At 37.7% G+C, this 22,139-nt stretch overlaps 3 protein-coding genes and 1 pseudogene across 3 annotated transcripts; 2 read left to right on the forward strand and 2 right to left on the reverse strand.

Annotated features, from left to right (window-relative positions):
* Nucleotides 1–5,503: 5,503 nt before the first annotated feature.
* On the forward strand, nt 5,504–6,592 carry LOC101292400 (S-adenosylmethionine decarboxylase proenzyme 3-like). Its single transcript, XM_004296980.1, has one exon. It carries the CDS (start codon nt 5,517–5,519, stop codon nt 6,543–6,545), a length of 1,029 nt encoding a protein of 342 aa, XP_004297028.1. The 5' UTR covers nt 5,504–5,516; the 3' UTR covers nt 6,546–6,592.
* Nucleotides 6,593–8,802: 2,210 nt separating this feature from the next.
* On the reverse strand, nt 8,803–9,213 carry LOC101292304 (annotated as a pseudogene).
* A 5,311-nt stretch (nt 9,214–14,524) lies between these two features.
* LOC101311954 (probable protein phosphatase 2C 35-like) lies at nt 14,525–18,743 on the forward strand. The gene is made up of 6 exons (XM_004296962.1): nt 14,525–15,995; nt 16,803–16,934; nt 17,568–17,788; nt 17,870–17,927; nt 18,101–18,414; nt 18,542–18,743. Exons 1-4 carry the CDS (start codon nt 15,084–15,086, stop codon nt 17,874–17,876), a joined length of 1,272 nt encoding a protein of 423 aa, XP_004297010.1. The 5' UTR covers nt 14,525–15,083; the 3' UTR covers nt 17,877–17,927; nt 18,101–18,414; nt 18,542–18,743.
* A 1,074-nt stretch (nt 18,744–19,817) lies between these two features.
* Nucleotides 19,818–22,139, reverse strand: LOC101292692 (elongation factor 1-beta 1-like). Its single transcript, XM_004296981.1, has 6 exons — nt 21,875–22,139; nt 21,678–21,794; nt 21,464–21,542; nt 20,699–20,813; nt 20,308–20,421; nt 19,818–20,208 (listed from the first exon to the last, which is right to left on the reverse strand). The coding sequence occupies exons 1-6, from the start codon at nt 21,958–21,960 to the stop codon at nt 20,045–20,047; spliced, it is 675 nt and encodes a 224-aa protein (XP_004297029.1). The 5' UTR covers nt 21,961–22,139; the 3' UTR covers nt 19,818–20,044.

Consider the following 22,139-nt stretch of genomic DNA (forward strand, 5'->3'; position numbering starts at 1 on the left):
AAGCCTCCACGATATATATATATATATATATATCAATTGATAGGTCGATATTTGGGTTTAGGGTTTAGATCGACCAAAAAAAAGGTTGATGTTATGCAATTAAGGAATGCGATCTAGTAGTTACTCATCAAGTTTGGGTTTTATACATGCATGCATCTAGGGTAAGTCTGTCTTACCTCTTGAAGATATTTTAGAAACTTGATTCAGTACTCTAGCTAGTTCAAATAGTGTTACTAATTAAGTTACTTAGCTGCAACTGTACAAATTACATGAGAAAAACATGGTACTCATGCGTCCAATATATTGGGTTAAGTGGCAAGACATTTTGATAATGAAAGAAGCAAAGTCATAGGAGTTATCAGCAGGATCACACCACTCAAATCTTCTACCAAGAGCTTGATTTCCATTTACGAAAAGAATCAAAGCTTGAGAGTGAAAACCCATCAACCAGTTCATAATGAAACAGTAGAACCAAAACTTTCCAAGGCTGTAGCTATCTCACATTCTTACTTGTGCTGCTTTCAGCTGTGCACTGAGTCACTAGCTAACAGAAACACTATGTATGAGAGGGTGGTGGGTTCCATACATTTAGGCAATATTTCTGCGCGCATGGTACAGTGGCACTCACGGCTGCTCCTCAGTGCTTCAGAAAAACACACACTGGCCTCAACACAATCTTCGTACGCCTTTTAAGTGTTTATGAAAATGCTCGAGTGAAAAGCTTGACAACATGACATGGCGGCTAAGCCCCTCTTTTCCTTTCCATGATCCGTCTAATCCACTCCCGCCAATATAATTCTCATCCGGAGACTACAACAGTTATCAAATCTGTTTGCTTAACTACAAAGGAGGTATGAACATCTTAACAAGACGATTACGGATTTCCTAGCTCGTCCGACTGCTTTGGCTTTGGCTTCGTTACTTAAAAACATTTCAACAATCATCTTGTCGGTTCTATCGATCGTTTAAGAAAATCGCCAAACAAATGATCTAATCGTACATCCATGGATCATTTGGTGAATGAACTCTTGTGATCGACTTGAAAGAGTTATCGGCATTGTTGTTCGGAATGAATGGTGTGGTGGGACAGAATGTCTTGAGATTGGAACACAATGAGGGCCAAGACAAGGATGGACCGAGTGTGCCATGGAGTTGGGACACATGCAAGATGATGTGTATAGGCTTGCGGGGTCGTTCATGGTGCTTGTCGGAGGGTGCACAAGGCAAAATTGAGTGGGACCAATCATATATATATAGGGTTGGAGATGATGCAAATGCATATGATTTCATTGATTTGGTTTGGGTTGGGGTTGGAGGAGAACCTAGAGAAGAGAATGTGGTCAGATTTATAGGGTTTAAAAGGTGGGTTTAGTCATTAGTGGGACCTTATAAGGATTATGAGTTAAGTCTTTCTAAATGCATGTTGAAGACTAGTAAATTGTCGAGTTCAAGTGCTAACTACTTGCGCCTTTGGAAGTGTTGTTAAGCATGAGTTTAAAGTCTTTAAACCAAAAAAAAAGTCGTGCGCCTATTCTTAAGTCTGCATTAATGAAATGATATAATATAAATGAGAACTTAAACAGTAAACCCCAAATTACAAAAGGGTCGGTGCGTCTGCTTTTAAGTCTGTATTAATAAAATGATATAATATAAAGGAGGACATAAACAGTAAACCCCAAATTACAATAAGTAACGTATTATAGCATACATCATTTAGTAAAGAGTGTTTCATTGGCTATTCTATTATTATTACAAATAGTGTAGTTTTCCTATTATGTTGCCGCACAGAATCATATTAGCCGAATTTAGAGATTATGGATAGAAGATTTTAGAGCACGATAGTTATTTAAATGGTTTTATATCTTCATTCCTAGAAATTCATGTATCCAAATCGTCTGTCTCTCAACTTTTATTGATGAGTATCGATTTACCCCTTAATGTAACAGAATAAGAATGATGTTATTCGATAATCTTGCTGCATTTGATAGGTCTAAATCAACAAACCATATCAACACATATCTTCTTGTCCCTTGAAATTACCAAGTTTTTCAAAAGAATGAATCAAACCCGAGTTGAAAGTCGAGAGGAAGATTTTGGACACATATATCAACCTTTTGCTCTTGTAAAAGGTGACGGAGGGGACTTTTTGTTGATGGGGTTTTGGCTTGGTTGAGACTTTTAAAGTAAAACATGAATGAGTTGAATCAAAATTGACACAAAAGTGGTTGACCATTGGGTGATGTTGAGGTCTGTTTAAGCCAAGCAAGAATTAGAAAGATGGATAAATATGAGGTTGCGTGCAGCAGAAAGAGTGAGTGAGTGAGTGAGTGAGAGAGAGGCTTGTGGGTTTTGATCGAGATAGATAGTGTGTTGAGTTTGGTGTGATGCGCGTGCAGCACAAAGAGGTGGGATTGTGGTCATAATGGGGGGCTCTGCCAGCTACATCTCCATAAGATTTATTCATGACGCCATACACTTCTGCATCATTCCCTCTCCTTCTTCAAACTGCAAATATTTGATTCGAAACTCACATTTCTCCATCATTGCTTTCCCAAATCTTCCTCTCTAAACTTTCAAATCAAGTACACCCTAGAACTCTACATGTATTCACTCCATACCTATACGACTATACTCGGAACAGTAAGAGCGAGGAAACCCCCAATGCATTTTGAAACTCTATACACCCTCCCACACGATTGATCCCCGCAAGCTAACAACGAAAACATCGATGCTAGTTGAGGGAAGTCGTGACGGGCAGTGAAGAAAGGCTACACAAGACCTAGGGTTTAGAGTCACGCATGAAACGCGATCAATTCTTATAAGTTGATCGAAGTAGTTCTTATTGAGTGGCTAATTTAAGAAGTAACGGCTCATTAGTGGTCGAATCTCCCGCACTAAATTTATTAATAAAAAAGAATGATGACACTAAAGCCAGTTTAGTATGATGACACTAAAACCAAAACTCGATAACACAAAATAAAAGACATCAAACTATTCTATAATACAAATCAATGAAAACGAAAGCTAGGGAGACTAAACTAATTATCTCGTTGGTGTTGTTCTAGCATGAAATGGGGAGGCTCGTCCCACCAAGATAACGCAGACAACGATAGACCAATATCGCACATTAGAGGTCGATTGTTGATACTACGATTTTAATTTGTTCTAAAACTATGAATCTCAAATGAAACACTGAATGCCTCCATACATCTATATACCATTCATATCCTATAACCTAATTACTATAAACAAAGTACTTTGAGAGAAGTTTCTTCATCAACGATCATTAGAATTATTGACATAATCTTCAACCATAGTCTTGAATTAAAAGCCAAGGAGAACAGAAATGTGACGAGCTAACGAGCCAACTAGTTTAGGTCGATCTTTAGGATGGCTATGAAACTTGCGTGGAAAGCCCTCCAAGCACTAATTACTTCCTTTTCCTTCGGAGTTACTGTACCTCTATTTACTTTATGTCTGTCCAAAACTAACAAGAAAATCATTGTGAGAGAGTTACTATTTGTCGGTAGCTTAGCAATGTTATAATTTAAACTCAAAGTATATGGGTTGTATATGATCATAAGGTTCATATACTTCATGAAGTTGTAAATAATTAGTGCCTTAAGTTACATAAAGTTTGTCTAATCAAACTTGACGCGCGCAGTAATAATTCCATTTCAGTAATTTACATTCTTTCTCCTTTTCTCTCGAGGTCCAAAGTTAACAAGGCTCGTACGAACCTCCTTACTGTAAAATATAAGTTTGAGTTAAAGATGCAACGAATGACGAACATTCATAAGCATAATATGCAACGCCAACGTTATACTCTAATTACACTAATTCTACGAGTGAAAGATGATTTAAACGAGAGAATTTTTCATATATCATTGCTAATACTGTAGATTACAGTATTTTTTTTTTTAGAGAATTAGGAAGTGTGCGTGCTGTGAGAAATACAAAAGAAAATGATCGTGCCACCTATGTAGGTACATATATAAATTTGCATGGAGAATGAAAATGATGTGTGAGAATGGGGTTTCGATTTCGTTTTCACTTACTGGGTCTCTCCCCCTAATTCAAGGATATTCTCATTATATATCCACCACGCCTGATTCTTTGTTTTCTGGGTTTGTGAAAACGAAATTGTTATTATGACCTAAAATATTCATGAATACTTTGGCCACGTCTCTCTATCAACCATTTGAAATGCATGTTTGTAGTGCTCATCTCGATCAGAGACTTTGCCCTTCTTTTTTCTGAATTTGTTTATATACCTTCTTTTACGCAAAACCTATAAACAGCAAACTAATTAAGCTTAGCATATATGTTAATGATTCTTGTCATGCAAATGATTCAAATGTTTGTATAGTGCTCATATCGATCACGGACTTTGCTCTTCTTTTTCTGAATTTGTATACCTTCTTGTACGCAAAACCTATAAACAGCAAACTAAGCTTCTTAGCATATATGTTAATGATTCTTGTCATGCAAAGGAACATATATGTATTTGTAGCTTATTATTATGTCTGTGATTTACAAGCTATGACTTAGGTATAATGACCTTGAATATATAGCCCATTTGATGACACTTCCTTAAGTAAATTTAACCCAAGTTTCCCATTATTTAGCAGCCAACACATAATTATCTTCATCAAATCTTGCCATCATAAGGTTTTTCGGTCCTTGTCACAACGTTCACAATTTTCTGTCTAATCACAACCACTTGTGAGTTGCGAATACAAAAAACATCTATATAGGGTTTTGTAGCTCTAAAAATCGAAAGCATTACATATTACATATACGTTCGTTGTTTCAAGTTTTGATCATCGTTGTAACATCGTTTTTTTATTTTTTATGAAGACGCTTTGATAAAAGAAAACGAAACTAATAGACCAACTCATTTGCCTAATACGAACCATAATACCATTAGTACCATCACAACACCAAATATATGTTGAGGAACCCTATTCAGTAAACCCTAGGAACCCTTTAAGGGCTTCCCTTGTTTTCTGCTGGTTTCTGTGAATATAACAAGAAACATATATAATTGGGGGCAATAGTGCATTGTTTTGGATTTGTTATCCCGCATGGAAGAGGAAGATCGGACCAAGTGGAGAAGTGATTGTTCAAATTAGTATATTGCGCGTGGGCATAAATTCCGTTTCTTGTACCTTGCCTTGCTCTCTGTTTCTCTGTTAAAAACTTAAAATCTCTGTCAAAGATTTTGCAGCGAATCAAAAAAAATCAAAAATCTTTGTAAACAAACTCTCTCACTACTCACTAAGCATATCAATATCATCATCCTTATTCTCACTTCTTCATAATGCCTGCAATCATGATTCTTGGTTGCCTCACCCGCATGCTTCTCTCTCCTCCTCACTCTCTCACTCCTCCCTAACCTCCCTCCTTCCACCTACCTATAAATCCCACACACCCCACTCTGCCTCTCACCTCACAATCCCTCACCAAATTCTCCCATATCACTTTCCTGTTTTACTGTCCCAAGTTTCACTTCCATGGCTCTCTCTGGCTTTGAAGGTTTTGAAAAGCGTCTCGAGCTCCACTTCTTCGGGGACGACCCTAAAAATGTAGGGCTCGGCCTCAGACTCCTCGACTTCGAGATCCTAGACGAGCAAATCCTTCAGGCTGTGCAGTGCACCGTGGTCTCCGCCGTAGCCAATCACTACTTCGACGCCTACGTGTTGTCGGAGTCAAGTCTCTTTGTTTACCCTACCAAGATCATCATCAAGACATGTGGCACCACCGAGCTTCTCAAGTCAGTGGCGCCGCTGCTCCGCCACGCGTCGCTTCTCGGCCTCACTCTCACCTCCTGTCGCTACAGTCGCGGCAACTTTATCTTCCCCGCCGCACAGCCTTTTCCCCACGACACCTTCCAAAACGAGGTCGTTTACTTGGAAGACTCCCTCCCTGACTCCCTCTGCTACCGCAAGGCCTCCGTCATGCCCTCCAAGACACCTTCACACTCGTGGCATGTGTTTTCTGCTTCAACTGAAGCGACGTCGTATCCGCTCAACGGCGACGTAATGTACACCATTGAGATATGCATGACGGAGCTGGACCGTGACCTGGCGCGGAGCTTTTTTCAACATCCGGGGGATGGAAAGAACGGTGACACCGCCGGAAAAGAGATGACGGAGATAACCGGAATCGGAGAAATCATTCCCGGTGCTTTGATCTGCGACTTTGCTTTCGACCCTTGTGGATACTCCATGAATGGTATCGACGGCGATCGGCACTCCACCATTCATGTCACTCCTGAAGACGGGTTTAGTTACGCGAGCTATGAGTGCGTGGGGTCGGTGTACGACTGCGACGACGTCGTTCGGGTGCTGAAGAGGGTGTTCAAGGTGTTCCGGCCGGCGACCATGTCGGTATCCACCACGTGCGTGAGCCACGATGTGTGGACGCTGGTGGCCGGGGCTCTGGAGCCGCTAGGAATGAAGTGCCGGAGTTGCGCCGTGGATGAGTTCCCGGCTGCGGGGAATGTGGTGTACCAGACGTTCACGGCTCGCCGGAATAAGTAGGAATGATCGAGTTTCTTTGTTGTTAGAATTAGCTGAAAAAAAAACTTTAGGGTGATCGGGGATGCATGATGATGATGGTGTTGATTACCAAATGTGGTGTAGAAAGAAAAAAGGGTTGGGGGTTAAAATTAGAGATGATGATGTGGAAGCAAGAAGGGATGGGAGAGTATGAGCAAGCATGAAGTTCGAATGGAAATGATAGTGCACCCCACTTAGGCTTGTCACGCCTGAGAATTTTGAGGTGTTTGTGTAGTGGGGGTGTGTAAAAGTTGTGCTCATATTGTTTCTTGTTGAGAGGTTTACTTGTTTCTATTCTAGGTCTGTCTATCTATCTCCATTCTATTCATTTTCTTTCTTCAAATTGGTTTTAATTTCTTCTCGATCTCTCTCTATTTCGTTCTTCCACTAGCTACTTCATAATACTCAATTGTCTCTTCTCTCCTATCATATAAGCATCATTTGTTTGTTATCCGACTATAAAACCAGACATTCCAAATTAGTGTTTTCACTGTTTCCTTTTTTCATTTACAAGAAGGTTGACAAAATTAAATTATCTTAGTATTAACTTCATTCGGTCGATCTTCTACTTCTTCTTCTTTGGTCACTTTTCTCATGCAATAGAGCAAGAAAATGCTTGCCATGCACATGTGTAAAAGAAATTGAGGTAAGGGCCGATATATAACTTGTACATTTCTCCTACAAGGAAATCATAAACATGCAACCATAATCGAATCAACGATGATCCAAAATCTGGAGTGTAATTTTCTCATCAAGATATATAATTATTTCATCTAAAGTCATCTTTGATACCCTCAATTAACAAGGTCTGTATTACAAACATATTAATAGTGGAGAAACTTGCATTTGGAATCTTAAGCTCTTTTATTTTAGTGGGTCATTTTGCATGCATGGGGTTGGATGAACTTTTTTGATGGACAAATTAGTTCTTGTTGCATGATGATCCTATGCAATGGTGGCATTGAAGTCATGACACCCCTCACAATGATATCATCCGATCCAATAGTTCCTACCCTAGTCACTAAACAGTATGAAAGGGTTTCTATGATTTTGTTTTCCTTTTTGGCTTCACGAATAGTATATGAATAATAAAAACGAAACATATATATGTAGCTTGCATGTGATAATTATTAACTTGAAAGTGGTACTCAGTCACTCACAATAAATTCTGCAGCAAAAAGAAGTGTACAAGGTTTACTATACACTTGATCGTTGATTGAACGACCTCTTCAAAATGATATACCAAGCTTTAGTATAAAACATTTTTATACGACCCAGAAACCTCAGTTATCATTTTGCTGGGTATGTTGTGGTTCTTCTTGATGGTTCTTAAGTTTAGGGTTTCATACTTTCATTTGCTCGAAAGTATATCAATAATTCTGAGTCGACTCTTGAGAAGCCAAAGCCATTCGGTGGCGGTTAAGACTAAATTATGCACAAACAAGTTCTTACTCAACTCTTCGATCGGTTAAGCTTTGATGGGCTTGACATTATTGATGTGTTGTGATCTGCCATCAGCAATGAATTTTCATCACTAATTTCCTTCACTGTTTCAATCAAGGATTCTGCGGTTTCTGCCTCGTTTTACTTTGATGCTCATCATATCTTCAATTTCCATATATGCTCATCATATCACGTCGCTTTATGGGTAACAGCTCCAAGATTTATACCAGTATGCTAGTAGCCTCTTTCGCTCCTCTGGCTGAAGGTAAACACGGATTGGTTCGTTTGGACACTCAAATGTTACAAGATTAAAGTGATGTATATATTTACTATTTAGGGATTTTGAAATATTTTCAAGAGTTCCTTTGTCTTCGATGCAGAAATATTAGCGATCATTGAGGCCTGAGTCGCCTAACCTATTACTTCGGCTAGAGGGCCGCGCTCTTTTGCAATTGAAATACGGGAACTCTTGAAATACATATTGGAATCAGGGTGTGATTTTATGATTAACTATGCGCGTATGAGCATATGTAGGTTGTAAAATTTCAATTTGGATATGGCATTTGTCGTTCCATCACCAAATCAAAACAATATGTCATATATGTTTGAAGATGCTATGGTCTACTTGGCCTCGCAGTTCATGACTGAAAAGGTTTATATGGGAGAATGTACATGAAGAACATGTATATAGGGATGCTGAGATCGAACTAGTACCAAATCCCTTGACATCAAAAAGAAAAACCAAATTAAACACTGATCTCTTCCAATCCTAAGCATTCACAGACACAGCTTGCTATTAAGGCAGATCACCCCTGATCCTCCGAGCCGACTGCATATCTATTGGCATCATCGTAACTCGCTTTGCATGGATAGCGCAGAGATTGGTGTCCTCGAAAAGACCAACAAGATAAGGTTCAGAAGCAATGCCAGCATCGCATGGCTATTAAAACGCAGGTCACTATAGTTCTGTGCAGTTTAACGAACAAGCCTCTGGAATGGCAGCTTCCTGATCAGAATTCAGAAGCTCAGTGCTTTTCTGGTACTTGCGGATTTCGCGAAGAGCAACAGTACCGGGGCGGTATCTGTGTGGCTTCTTCACACCTCCAGCGGTGCTTGGGGCAGACTTAGAAGCAATCTTGGTGGCCAGACTCTTCCTTGGAGCTTTCCCTCCAGTTGACATGCGAGCAGTTTGCTTAGTACGAGCCATCTCTTACTCTTAATTTGCAGCCTGTTAAAATTTGATGTGGGATCCGTTTATCACAAAACTTGTTGATGCACAATTTATTCTTCCTCCATGCATGTTGGAGGTATTTATAGAGAATCTAATAAAAGCAAGCTAGATCTTGAAAATTAATATAATTAACGTAATTGATAGGAATATAATCAGACTCCGATTCTGTATCAGAGACTTAACCAATAGTATTTAACTAGGTTGGGGATTGGTTTGAATGGTAATTGAAGTAAAATAAGTTTGGCTTGATGATCAATATACATACCAGCAGCAGCTGCTACTGTATCTTATTATCTCCCTCCTTGCCCTTTTTTCTTCGTCAGAAAGTTTCTATTTTCGTAATTAATGAATTTATAAAATAAATCAAGTATAGCTGATTTAAAGAGAAAGAGAAGAGAATCGAAGGTGCACAACGTACAATGATTTTGATATGCATAAACAAAACTCTGAAACAAAATTATCATGAAATGCTTTGGCATCATGAAAGATTATGTATATGTAACCCTGTAGCATTTGAGAAAATCAAGAAAAGCATCAGTTAAAGTAACTAACAATTGCTTCGAACGGGTCTTCACATTGGATGTATCATATATGCATGTTAGTATATATGCCTAGCAAACAAGGGCAAATGTCTTCATCAGTTTCATTAGTTTTCATTTCCTTTCAAAACCTTTACATATGCAGGACAAAATATAGTATATATAGATCGATCACCACCAAACAACCAAATCTAGGAAACATGTTCTAGTGAATCAAATAAGTTCACTAACCTTTGCGTTGGTATTACGATGAATCTAGGAAACATGTTCTATTGAATCAAATAAGTTCACTAACCTTTTGCTTTGGTATTACGATGTGTGTTCTCAAAACGAAGAATGAAGCTAGAGAGACTAGTGCTTGAGATCTTCTTTATTCTCTAAATTGTTGCATGCAACTCATCTAGCAATAAGGCTCTTTATATAGGAGCAAAAGCGCCGCAGCTACACACAGACGACTCCGGTGGGCTACAAACTCACCTCAAATTAAAAAAAAAACAATCATTCTGTATTCCGTCATACCCCGCCAAGAGAAGCATCGAGTTGTTGAAGAACCATGCATGGTTTTCCATTCAGGACATGATCCCTCACCTCTTCCACGCTCCTTGAATTGAAATATAGATCCCTTCGCCCTCTTCACACACAAGAACCCGATCTTTAAGAGGACAGAAGAGTACAATAATGAGATGCAGAACAAGAGTAACTAACAGTACGTCGGGAAGAGAATAAGTTACTCATGCCACGGCTGGACTTCACACCCGAAGTCTAATCTGACACAACTATGTATGAAGTGGAAATTTTCATATACACCAAATTTTGAAGAGCGGTTTTAAATAAAACTCATATAATATTCTTGATAGACATTTAAAATTTATCAATTATGATAAATATTATGTCTTATTTTTTCTAAATTTTACACAATTGCCATCATTTAACTATAACATATAAATATAATAATAAGCTTAATTGATGCTATCTTAAATACCTTGATTATGAGTTTTTCTTCTAACACTAACATTTTTCAATCAATCTGCAAGAATCATGCATTTTTCTCTATTTTTATGAAAAAAATCTAGATTAAAAGAATTCATTCTCTAATCTATACATAAGGTAAAATATAATATGAATAGATATTTGATCTAAACCCTATACCCTATACCCTAACCCTATACCCTATACCCTATACCCTGTACCCTATACCCTGTACCCTATACCCTATACCTATACCTAACTTTATACCCTAAACCCTATACCTTAACTCTATACCCTAAACCCAATTTTGGGTTTCTTCTTTTTAGGTATATTATCATATCATACCCCATTTAACATGTACATTAGAAATGTAAGTAGTAGAGAATAAAATGTTCTCAATTAAGATGAGAAATGATATAATAATATACCTAAAAAGAAGAAAATTAATCAAAGAATAAGAACGTGTACCTTACAATTAGACATTTTTCGACTATGTAAAAAGACACCAAATGTGAGCTTAGGAATGAAAAGTATCATCGTATTACAAATGACATACTTTTGTATACTCAAGTTAGTAATAACAAGGTAAAAAATTAAAGAATGTAATTGATTCTGACAAAGTTAAATCAAACTAAATTTTAGCTAGTATTTGAGTTTCAAATTGATGCTAAAATTGAGAAATATACTAAATTTAGTTTTCTACTGTCTGAAGGGCAAATTAAAGAAACCGAAAAATGAAATTATAGACATTATTTGCTCTATATGGTATGTTTGCTTATGTGGAGTGGGTGTAAAATAAAAGAAAAATATGTATGAGTTTATCTTAAAAGAGATCTAGTATTTTGAGTTTTTATCGAATTTTTTCTATATGAAGCCAAGAAGGCCACACGTACATCAAAAGGAAAATAACGGGTGACTCAACGTCAAAGCTTCTTTAGTTCTTTTGACAGGCGATATGCAACAACATTGCCAAGATGTCCCGCTTGACAAAATGCCAAGAACAAAAAGAAAAAAGACTGAAGTGAAATTTTAATCTCATCTAACTGAGACCTTCAAGAGTGAGATCAAGACGCTCCTCATTCGAATCTTTTGGCTTAGTCTCGATCTCTTCCTATTTACAATTTTTTGTTTATTTTCTAAAACCAAGCAAGTGATAGCTCTTCGTTGCCTCTGAAAAGAAGAATCTAGTGTAATGTTGACAATAGGGAGTGGTATTTGCTTAACTTAGTATCTGGAAATAATTGTCAATTTGTTACCTTAGTTTTTCTAAATTAGTAAATTTGTTACCTTATGTTTTATTTCAACCAATTTGCTACCATTTCATCTTATTTACTACTTTAAAGTTTCAAGATTAACTAATTTACTTATCGAAATTTTAATATCGATCAACTTTAAGCTTAGATTTTCAGAATTAATTCATGTTTGGATGAAGAAATGAATAAATTAAAATAATAAAAATGTAGCAAATTAGCTAATTTTGAAAACATAAGGTAACAAATCGGCTTAAATAATACCTAAAGGTAGCAAATTGGCTGAAATGAAAGCTAACGTAACAAATTGACACCAAGGTGAAACCTAGGGTAGCAATTTGGCTAAAAAGCCTAGTATCCGACTGTCCACTAGAGAAACTTGTTCGTGATCACTTAGTAAATAAAAAGGTATAGAAATTGACATATCCATATGTATGCATGTTTGGCATGAACAAGGGATGAACACATTCATCACGCACAGAAAAAATAACAAACTTACCTGACCAGCCCTTGTCAGGTCTAGCTGACCACTGCCACTTGTGTGACGACACGTGTCCCCTCTTTAGTCAAGATTTGTGGTGTTGTGGTCTTGAGGTTGTGGCGACGTTGGATGTGGTATGACCGTGGCGGCTGGTGCATTCACCTTGTCTACAACAATGATGGAAGCTGAGCTAGGTTAACTGCTATTGGGCATCATTCGAAAAAAAAAGAAAAAAAGAAAAACAAAAAGGTAAAATATTGTATAATCCTTGTGGTTTAAAGTTGACATCTGTTTCGTCTTTATGGTTTTATTTTCATCTGAATAGTCCTTAAAGTCACGATTTTTCATCCATATAGTCCTTATGGTTTTATTTTAATCTGAATAGCCCTTAAAGTCATGATTTTTCATCCAAATAGTCCTTATGGCCTTTAACTGAGAAAATTGTCGGAATGACTATTTGGATGAAAAATCATGACTTTAAGGACTATTCAAATTGAAATAAAACCATAAGGACTGTTTGGATGAAAAATTGTGACTTCAAGGACTTTTCAGATTAAAATAAATCCACATGAATTAAACAGATGCCGACTTCAAACTATAAGGACTAAACAAATTTCAATTTAAAAACAAAACTGTTATTGGGCCTAGGGTAATTCCTTTTTAAGTTTTTTTCAATTTTTTTTTTCAATTTTTAAGTTTCTTAATATATTTAAATAATTTCTAATACATTTATGTGTATTAGGATTCTAAGCACATGTCGTGGCTCGTACGTTTTGTGGCGTGTGAGTATATTTTCTAAAGTAGTGTAAGTTTCTCTAATGTTCTCTAGAGTAGTACCGAAGGAAATTATCAGCTGTCTCTACGTTTTAAAATGTCTAGCGATAGGTCTACTGTCTATGTACCACTGTGAATACTATCACTAACTCCTTGTCTGTCTATGTCCTTAACTGACAGCGATAAGATATCTTACATGTGATGAATATAGTTTTCTTGATTAAAAAAAAAAAATCAAATAATGGAATGCCAAAATCTAGTGGGGCTTGGGTTTGGTCTCCATGTTTATCTTAAAATCTGAAATCTGAAATTGTTTACCCAAAACCCACTTTCGAGTTGGAAATTTTGTTGCTAACAAAGTTCAAGAGAGATGAGATATTGTCCCATCTTAATATATATTCTCATAAGATCAGTTGAAGGAGAAACTTCCAAATAAAACAGATAAGGGGACAAGTATAAAAGATACAACTAATCTTACCTTACATGTTTGTAAGGTGATGACTCAATCTGTTGTTGTTGCTTTCTTGTTATATTCAGTTAATAAAAAAAAAGGGATGATGACTCAATGAAGTAGTGTTGGATAGCACCACATAATCACATATTGGAAACTTGACATTCATATATGGAAAAGAAAAAAAAAGAACATGAACAGATGAATCACCATTGATTAACCAAATTATGTTGAATTTTGAACTTGGCCCAAGTCAAAATTCAAGTCAATATGAACCTGCTATGACTTGTCCTTAACACGCTATTCACCATTTAAATTTGAAAATAACCACTTGAAGAACAACTTAAAACTAGTTTCAGTTTGAAAGTTCAAAAATCAATATTTGAAAATTATATAAAAAAGAGTATATGTGATAGGCATAACGTCTTTAAAGACAATTTCAATTTTTTTCAACCAATGTATAACGTATTAGTTGATAAATAACAAAATAAAATACCTCAATCATATCGATCTTAGACTGTAACGGTTCGAAATAAAAACATTTATTTGTACTTATTGTATTAGTTTTTTTTTAGTTTTTTGGTTTTTTGTACATGAAACTGATCATAACCCAAGAATAGAAGAAAACTGTGTAAAAATGAATAATGCAATAAGATGCCTAATGTAATCATAATTCCCAAAATATTACCATATAAAAATTCAAAAAAAAATGTCTTAATTTAGAAATTAAATGAGCAAAAAAGGCGAGTACCTTTCCCTTACCTGGTTTGGTTGATTTCTTGGAACATGGGTTTCTTTCAAAAACACACACACTCACCTCCCCACCCATGCACACATAGAATCTCATTCCTCATTTCCCCTCTTCTCTCTTGAAAGAAACCCCATTTCCCCAGTCACACAGACCCCATTGTCTTTTGGACTCTTCCTTCTTCTTCTTCTCTCTATTGGGTCTCCCCCATTTTCTTGAATAATTCTCCTGCTCTGTTCTTGAGCCCCTCATCTTTCTTTTCTTGCCCATAAAAAGAGACCCAATTTCTTTTGTTGCTTTCTCAGCAACTTCTCTGCTATAAATCCCATTGACAAGCACACAAAGACCCACCAAGCCTCAACCTTTTTCACTTTGTTAGGGGTTGGGTTCATCTATTTCTTCTTCCTCAAATTCACCCTCCAAAACCCACAAAGCAATTTTTCACCTGGGTCTCTTTCTTGCTTCTAGGGTTTCGTCAGCTCTGCTCAGAATCACAAACGCTGATGGGAAGCAAGGTCGAATTCGAAGACTACCCGTTCCACTACTCCCACCCAGAATCAAATTCCATTTAGGCATTTCGATTCTGCACTTGCTGAGCTCCGAATTTGATTCTGGGTCCTCTCAATTTTCTCTCATGGGTTGTGTCCATGGCAAGTGCTGCGGTCGTTTCCCCAAGTCCTCCGACGGCGACCCTCGGGAGTTCAGAGACCACGGTGGAGCGAGGAAGCAGCACATACTCACAGAGAGGTCCTTGGAGATTGTCCCGGTGCCTTCACACAGCTTCAATTTGGAGTACACTGTGCTAACCCAGAAGGGTTACTATCCCGACTCGCCGGATAAGGAGAATCAGGACAGTTTCTGTGTCAAAATCCAGGTGCAAGGTAACCCAAATATCCATTTCTTTGGTGTGTTTGATGGGCATGGTCAATTAGGTACAGAGTGTTCTAGTTTTGTTAAGGATAGGCTGGTTGAGGTGTTAGCAGATGATCCCACATTGCCTTATGACCCTGTGGGGGCTTACCATTCAGCTTTTTTAACCACGAATAATGAGTTGCATAGTAGTGTGATTGATGATACTATGAGTGGTACCACTGCGATTACGGTGCTTGTGGTTGGGAATATGTTGTATGTTGCGAATGTGGGGGATTCGAGAGCTGTGATTGCGGTGAAGGATGGTAATAGGATTGTAGCGGAGGATATGTCTTGTGACCAAACACCGTTTAGGAAAGATGAGTATGAGAGAGTGAAGCTGTCCGGGGCCAGGGTTTTGAGTGTTGATCAAGTGGAAGGGCTTAAGGATCCGAATATTCAGAGTTGGGGTGATGAAGAGAGTGAGGGTGGTGATCCTCCGAGGTTGTGGGTTCCGAATGGGATGTATCCTGGGACTGCGTTTACAAGGAGTGTGGGTGATAGTACTGCTGAGAAGATTGGTGTTGTTGCAACTCCGGAAGTGTCAGTGGTTCAGCTGACTCCGAATCATCTTTTCTTTGTTGTTGCAAGTGATGGGGTTTTCGAGTTCCTCTCAAGCCAAGCTGTTGTGAATATGGTACGTTACTTGACCCATGACATACTGCTTTAAATATTTACTTCCATCTTCTGTTAAGTGTATCTGCCAATGTTTTCATCTTTTTGTCCATTGGTATACCGATATTTTTTTGATTCATTAGTTGTGTTTAAAGTTCTTGTTATGCTAAGAAAACCTTGATCACTTGCTACTTCTGGTGTCTTGTTGTTAGTTCATGGTATTAGAACTCTTCTAAATTGGACAAGGTAGACTTGATTGCCTGATATTCACAATTAACAAGGAAAACAGTTATATGTTTGCATTGATGCTCATACAGCTAGCTATATGATAATTATGATTTGTTAGCTCCCAAATCCTGACATAATACATATGGAAAGTATGGGAGATAATTCCTTCAGAAAAATAAGTGCTTCTTTAGCAGTTTAGATATGTAAATCTTGGATTTGATTGTCTTTGTGGACGGCCCTTGATAAGGCTATCTTGCTGTTGATGTTATGAATCTCCAGATAAACGTGTATTATAGGTTGTTCACTAAAATATTGGCATCATCTAATGCTCTTGCTATAATTTTATATATACCAAAAGAGGCAATTGCTTGTATGATTTCCACTTTTCCCTTTTCAGCATCTGTGAATTGCTTGATCTTTCTACAGTTTAAGCCTTTCTAGCAGTTAGCTAGCAGTTAGCATTGTTAATTGTGTTTCTCAATTATGTCAGGCCTCAGAGAATAAATTGAAGTCAACAGTTTCTTCTCCTTTTACTTTACTCTAATGTGCTGCTTTAATACTCTTTTCCTGCTTACAATTTTGGATGCCATTTTTCATACAGGCAGCAAAATATTCAGATCCTCGGGATGCATGTGCTGCCATTGCTGGAGAATCATATAAGTTATGGTTGGAAAATGAAAACCGAACAGATGATATAACAATTATCATTGTTCACATCAAAGGCTTGTCTAATGTATGAATTATGTAAACTCACTTCTAGTTGCAGTTTTTGTGATCTTTTTTTCCCTTGATTTAGACTAAATCCAATATCATCATCACTGTGAATCTCTTGTATGGCCATTATGGTACTGTGGTAAGAACTCTTAGCAGTGCGATATTTCTTTCCAAGATGGGCATGGGCTGGCTATATTGTTACATGTTATATGTTGTCTCATAATTACTAGTGCACTAGTGATTGAAAAATACTGTTCGATTTGTTTTGACTACCATAATAGAATTCTAACTAGTTTGTTCCAATCATATGATTTAGTGGGGTCAAACCCCATGTAGGACACATGTCACCATGTACGTAAGATAAAATTTACAAATGAACTAACTTGATGTTATATGTATTGTTTTCATGTTTTTTGCCAATACACATGCAACCATATCCAGAAGCTGGTCAAATTTACAAGTTTACTAACTTCATATTATTAGCTGTATCATCAAGGCATAGACAAATCATGTTACACATTTTGTTTTCCTGTTGTTGTTTGTACACACATGACACTTTCAGAATCTAACATTAGCTACAAAGGACATACTTTCCTGACTGCACATGCAGAATCCAACATCTTGTTTACAAAATTTCTTTTGTGTGTTATAGTCAGCTGCTGGTGCTTCAGATGGAACAGATGGGAGCACTAATAGAGGTGCAAGGAGGAGGAGGAAAGGGAATTCTGGGTCATCTTTTAACAGCGGGTCGGAAGTTTTCCGTTCAGTGAGAAGTGATTCCTCAGAGATACAGTCTTGTCAGCTTGTGCTTTCGATGAATCGAAACCCGGCTATTGTTGTGCCATCTCCTACATGTCAGAGCCCTAGGAATAGGTAGGTCCATTAAGCTAGCTTATATCATTTGTTGACTAGAATGCTATCAACTAAGCACCATTTCCTCTCCATATTCTGCAGCGACTGAACTGAAAGGCATTACAAAAGTTGCCACACATCTTGGTATTTTTCTCAAATGGTACTTCCCTACTTTCTTGTTGTTGCCTCTACTCTTTCAATCTCTTATACAATCACCATCACCCTTGAAGGCACGTGGGTTTTATGTTTCCATCTTTACTGGTCCACTTGTTATCGTATGTCACTTTGGAGAGCTTTTGTTCTAATTCCTAAATCAACTTTTGCTTATGACAGGATGTGGGTTAGTGGTACCAGCAACAGAAGCAGTTGGTTCTGCATATACTAGATAATTTGGACCCTAATCTTTGGGTTGCTAATCTCACTAAAGACACTGTTTCTGACCATATCATGTCGCTTGGACAAAAACGTACTGTTCTTGAGTTGTAGCTTGTGCATCTGCTAATCCAGAAAGGGGAGGGATGAAAATGTAGGAGGATCATGTAGGATGTCTCTTTACATGTATTTGAAGGGCATATTCCTTGTACCTAATATGTAGAAATGAATGCTTCGGTTGCAACTCTTCATCCCCCAAAACTGAAAGTTGACGAGTAAGTAATAAGAGTGGTATACATTGTCTATGTTGCTTGCGCTTGCCTATCCATTTTATGATTTTCCTAGTCTTTGAATTGAATTGTCTATGCTGCTAGCTGATTTAGTCAATTATATATTGATCAGCAATAGTTGCCGACTTGCCATGGTGATAATGATGCTTCCTGTTCAATTTTGTTGAGTTGAGAAGTTGCAGCAATGATGGGAACGTTTGAGATTGTAACTGAATGTGACCTTATCATGCTCTTTCCTTTTCTTTTCCTTCCGAATTGACAACACCTTCAGTCTGATAGTGACTCTGTCTTCACTTTTCTAAGCCACCTGAAAGGCTTGTCCAAATAATGACTACTTGTCCATGACTAGTGTAGTGTCACTCGATTACAGAAAAACAAGTTGGAGCTCATCCCTTTTGGACCATTTCCGTGGACTTCTCTATTGGCCGGAGAATAGAATAGATAGAGAACAATTAAGCACTGTCGTACACAAAAATGAGTGATGGCATGCATTATTGGTGGTTATCCATGCGGCTGTGAAGTATTGGGTAATAGATGAATATGAAATTCACTTGCATAGAAAGTTTCTACAAGAGGAGATAAAGATCGAATGTAGTCGACCAACCTCCTCTGTTTACAGAGAGAACAGTCTGAACTCTAGCTTTTTATGCAACCAACAACTTTGATTAGTAAAACCCTGCATTGCATGTAAGAGATCACAAGCAAAAATGGCTATGCTACTCGGTCAGCATCGAATGAGATGGGAATTGGCGGAAGCAAGATTAAGGCAGAGTAAAATATGGACAGGGATTTGTGTGAAAACCAGCAACTGCCGCAGTCACTGTAGAAACTGGGAAGGTGCTCAGCGTGGGAGCTTGTCATTCTCAATTCACAGGGTTCGCATGCTTATTGACTAATAAACTCAATAAACTGATAAACATCCGGCCGAAAAAGAGAAGGAATCCTTCGTGTCCTCTCAGCCTGAGCAAAGTAATGCTACCTTTTTGCTTCTACCACAGCAGCGGCCAGCAATTTCAATAAACTCAAGCTTTGATATCAAGTTAGTAATGTGCAAGCAGAAGTGCAGAACCTCCAGCACCTCTACTTCGGTGCTCTTTCTATAATAAGCAGCAAAGGGTTGCTTCTGTTTCAGATAAGCAGCATCGATACAGCTATTCGACTCCTCGCTTTTGTAAAATACCCGCACTATAAATGAGATTTCTTCAACAGCTAAAAAACAGAAGTTACAATTAGTACCTAAATGTTAAACAAAAAGGTGCCGGAATGAGCCACACTTGAACTGGGGTGAGTACCAGTCATAGCTCCTACGCTCCTCAATTGTTCCCCAATGTGGAGGCTCAAGCATAAGGCAAGGGCTCCCACATTGACTATCCAAATTCAATAACAATAAGAAAAATGGAGGCCATATCTCAATTAATCAAAACAAAACTGGATTGGGCATTCCTGAATCATAATGCCGAATCCATTCCACAGAAGCAGAGACCATGAAGGACTAGATTAATCACTCATTTAAAACAAAATAAAAGTTGACAGAACATATCCAACCAAAATACTGTAATGTCGAAAAACTAAATTGCCTCGTGCATATTGCTACAAGTCAAACAAACAGGATTACTTAAATCTTGTTGAAGGCTACGATGTCACAGCTCTGGATCCACTCGTCACATGGTGGAACAGTAAGGCGCTCCTCGATAAGAGTGTCCACAGACACAAGATCATCAACAATAGTGAGCATGATCTGGAGTTTCTTTATTCCATAACCAACTGCCACCAGTTTTGCTGTATCAATGCAATGCAGATTTCAATATATCAGAAAACATTCAGGTATCTGAATCATTTCAAGAAAGCAAAACAATATATTAATAAAAGAAATCATACATGCACCCCAAAAGAGGCCCTCCATTTCGATGCTTCTAACAGCCTCTTCAAGCTTCTTCATGTCTGTTTCATCATCCCAAGGCTTCACATCCAGAAGAACAGAGGACTTCCCACCTACACAATTTGATTTAATATTATTATAGTTTAAGATATAACTCAGCACAATATATAGAACCTTGCAAGTAATTTTTTCTCAACACTAAAGTCAATCTACAATCATTTTGCACTTATGTTGCGAGCATGGAAGTACTACAATATTAGCACTGGAGAGTAGATTTTTTTTGGTAGAGTTAATGATGATATCCTATTAAAATTGTATGGGTTACAGCTACATGACCTAATTGTATTCCATAAAACAATTATGCAACTCTACATGAAGTAACCAACTTACTCTCTTTCTTCTTGGTGGTAGTCTTCTTAGCAGCCTGAATCTCCTCGGCTGCCTTCTTGTCATCCTCTGTTTCATCACCGAAGAGATCAAGATCGTCATCATCTTCTGCTGCAGCCTAAACAATTACAAAAGAAACCATATTAAGTAAAGCTTCAAGGATTTATCCCTCAATGCAAATGTTGAAACAAATTTGAAGCTACCATGAGATGACAAACAAAATGCCCTCTAAGCTACCAAGTCTGACAGGTAATCAAATTGCTGCGATGTGCAAGAAAATTGCCATCTAAGGGTAACTACCAAAATGCAAAATACCTACGATAAGCTTCATAATTACCACTATATTACAATGGACCTAAACCATGACCAAGTGACAGAGCTAAATCAAATTTAAAATGGGGACAAATAAGTTTTCACTCCCATGGGAAAATAAAATGACATCCAAGTATAGCTTAACCAAGTGACAAACCAAAATCAAACTTCAAACGAGGACAATTAAGTTTTTACTACCATGGGAAAACAAAATGACATAAAAGTATTGCTACCAATATGCAAAACTACTATGGCACATTTCATAACAACTCATTGCACCCAATTACCTAAATCTATCCTATAGGGTAACTAACTTAAATCTTATAACCAGGACAAATTCGTTTGTACTTTGTTTTATAGTTACTGAATCCAACAAAGTAAACCCAATAATGATATTGATATTTTGTGAAAGCATTAACAGTGTCAAAATTTCAAATGAAAGAAGAAAGTGCAAACCTTAGGTGCTGCGGCAGGAGCGGCAGCTGCCGGAGCAGCTTGGTTGCTAACACTAACACCAACAGCTTTTCCGGGAAAGCTATATAACAAACAAACAATCCGAATTACATTCAACTGAATCAAATTTAAATTGATCAAATAAACAGAAACAATACAAAAAAAACAATCAAATTTACAATCTTTAGACAGTAAACAAATAGAAAATCCAACTAACCTTTTGGCGAGATGGGACGAAACGCTGTCGTACCACCTGCCTACATTGGGGAAGGAACTCCCTGGCTTCTCCGACACCGCCGCGTACACCTTGATGTCATCCTTCGTCAGCTGATCTCTGCGGAGCGAAAACACTGATCAGAAAACGAAGAAGGACAAGAAATCGAGCGATGGAAAATCTGAATTCGGAAAATTTACCCGGAGATGTAGGTTTTGCCGGAGAGGTAGGCCTCGAGGGACTTGAGGCCGGCTTCGGTGTAGAGATCTGTGAAGGTGACGGCCATGGTGGTTTAAGCGAGAGAGTGGGAGAGCGGAGACGATTGATATTCAGTAGAGGGCAAAACGAAAGAGGAGTGAGGGCAGCTGATATGGATCTCTATTTATATCACCACAAACCCTAAACCAGCAGACTTTTAAGATTTTTTGTTTTTGGATTGGTACTTTTTTTTTTTTTTTTGGGATT

This window comes from Fragaria vesca, linkage group LG4, assembly GCF_000184155.1.
Source record: "Fragaria vesca subsp. vesca linkage group LG4, FraVesHawaii_1.0, whole genome shotgun sequence".
Taxonomy (NCBI): Eukaryota; Viridiplantae; Streptophyta; class Magnoliopsida; order Rosales; family Rosaceae; genus Fragaria; species Fragaria vesca.

What these genes read in the sequence shown, in the direction of transcription:
- LOC101292400 (XM_004296980.1), top strand. Translation starts at nt 5,517, where the DNA reads ATGGCTCTCTCTGGCTTTGAAGGTTTTGAAAAGCGTCTCGAGCTCCAC.
- LOC101311954 (XM_004296962.1), top strand. Translation starts at nt 15,084, where the DNA reads ATGGGTTGTGTCCATGGCAAGTGCTGCGGTCGTTTCCCCAAGTCCTCC. An exon ending in GCCAAGCTGTTGTGAATATG is followed by an intron (nt 15,996 to 16,802) that starts GTACGTTACTTG and finishes TTTTTCATACAG; the next exon opens with GCAGCAAAATATTCAGATCC. An exon ending in ACATCAAAGGCTTGTCTAAT is followed by an intron (nt 16,935 to 17,567) that starts GTATGAATTATG and finishes TGTGTGTTATAG; the next exon opens with TCAGCTGCTGGTGCTTCAGA.
- LOC101292692 (XM_004296981.1), bottom strand. Translation starts at nt 21,960, where the DNA reads ATGGCCGTCACCTTCACAGATCTCTACACCGAAGCCGGCCTCAAGTCC. An exon ending in GGCAAAACCTACATCTCCGG is followed by an intron (nt 21,795 to 21,874) that starts GTAAATTTTCCG and finishes TTCGCTCCGCAG; the next exon opens with AGATCAGCTGACGAAGGATG. An exon ending in CTCCTGCCGCAGCACCTAAG is followed by an intron (nt 20,814 to 21,463) that starts GTTTGCACTTTC and finishes GTAATTGTTTAG; the next exon opens with GCTGCAGCAGAAGATGATGA.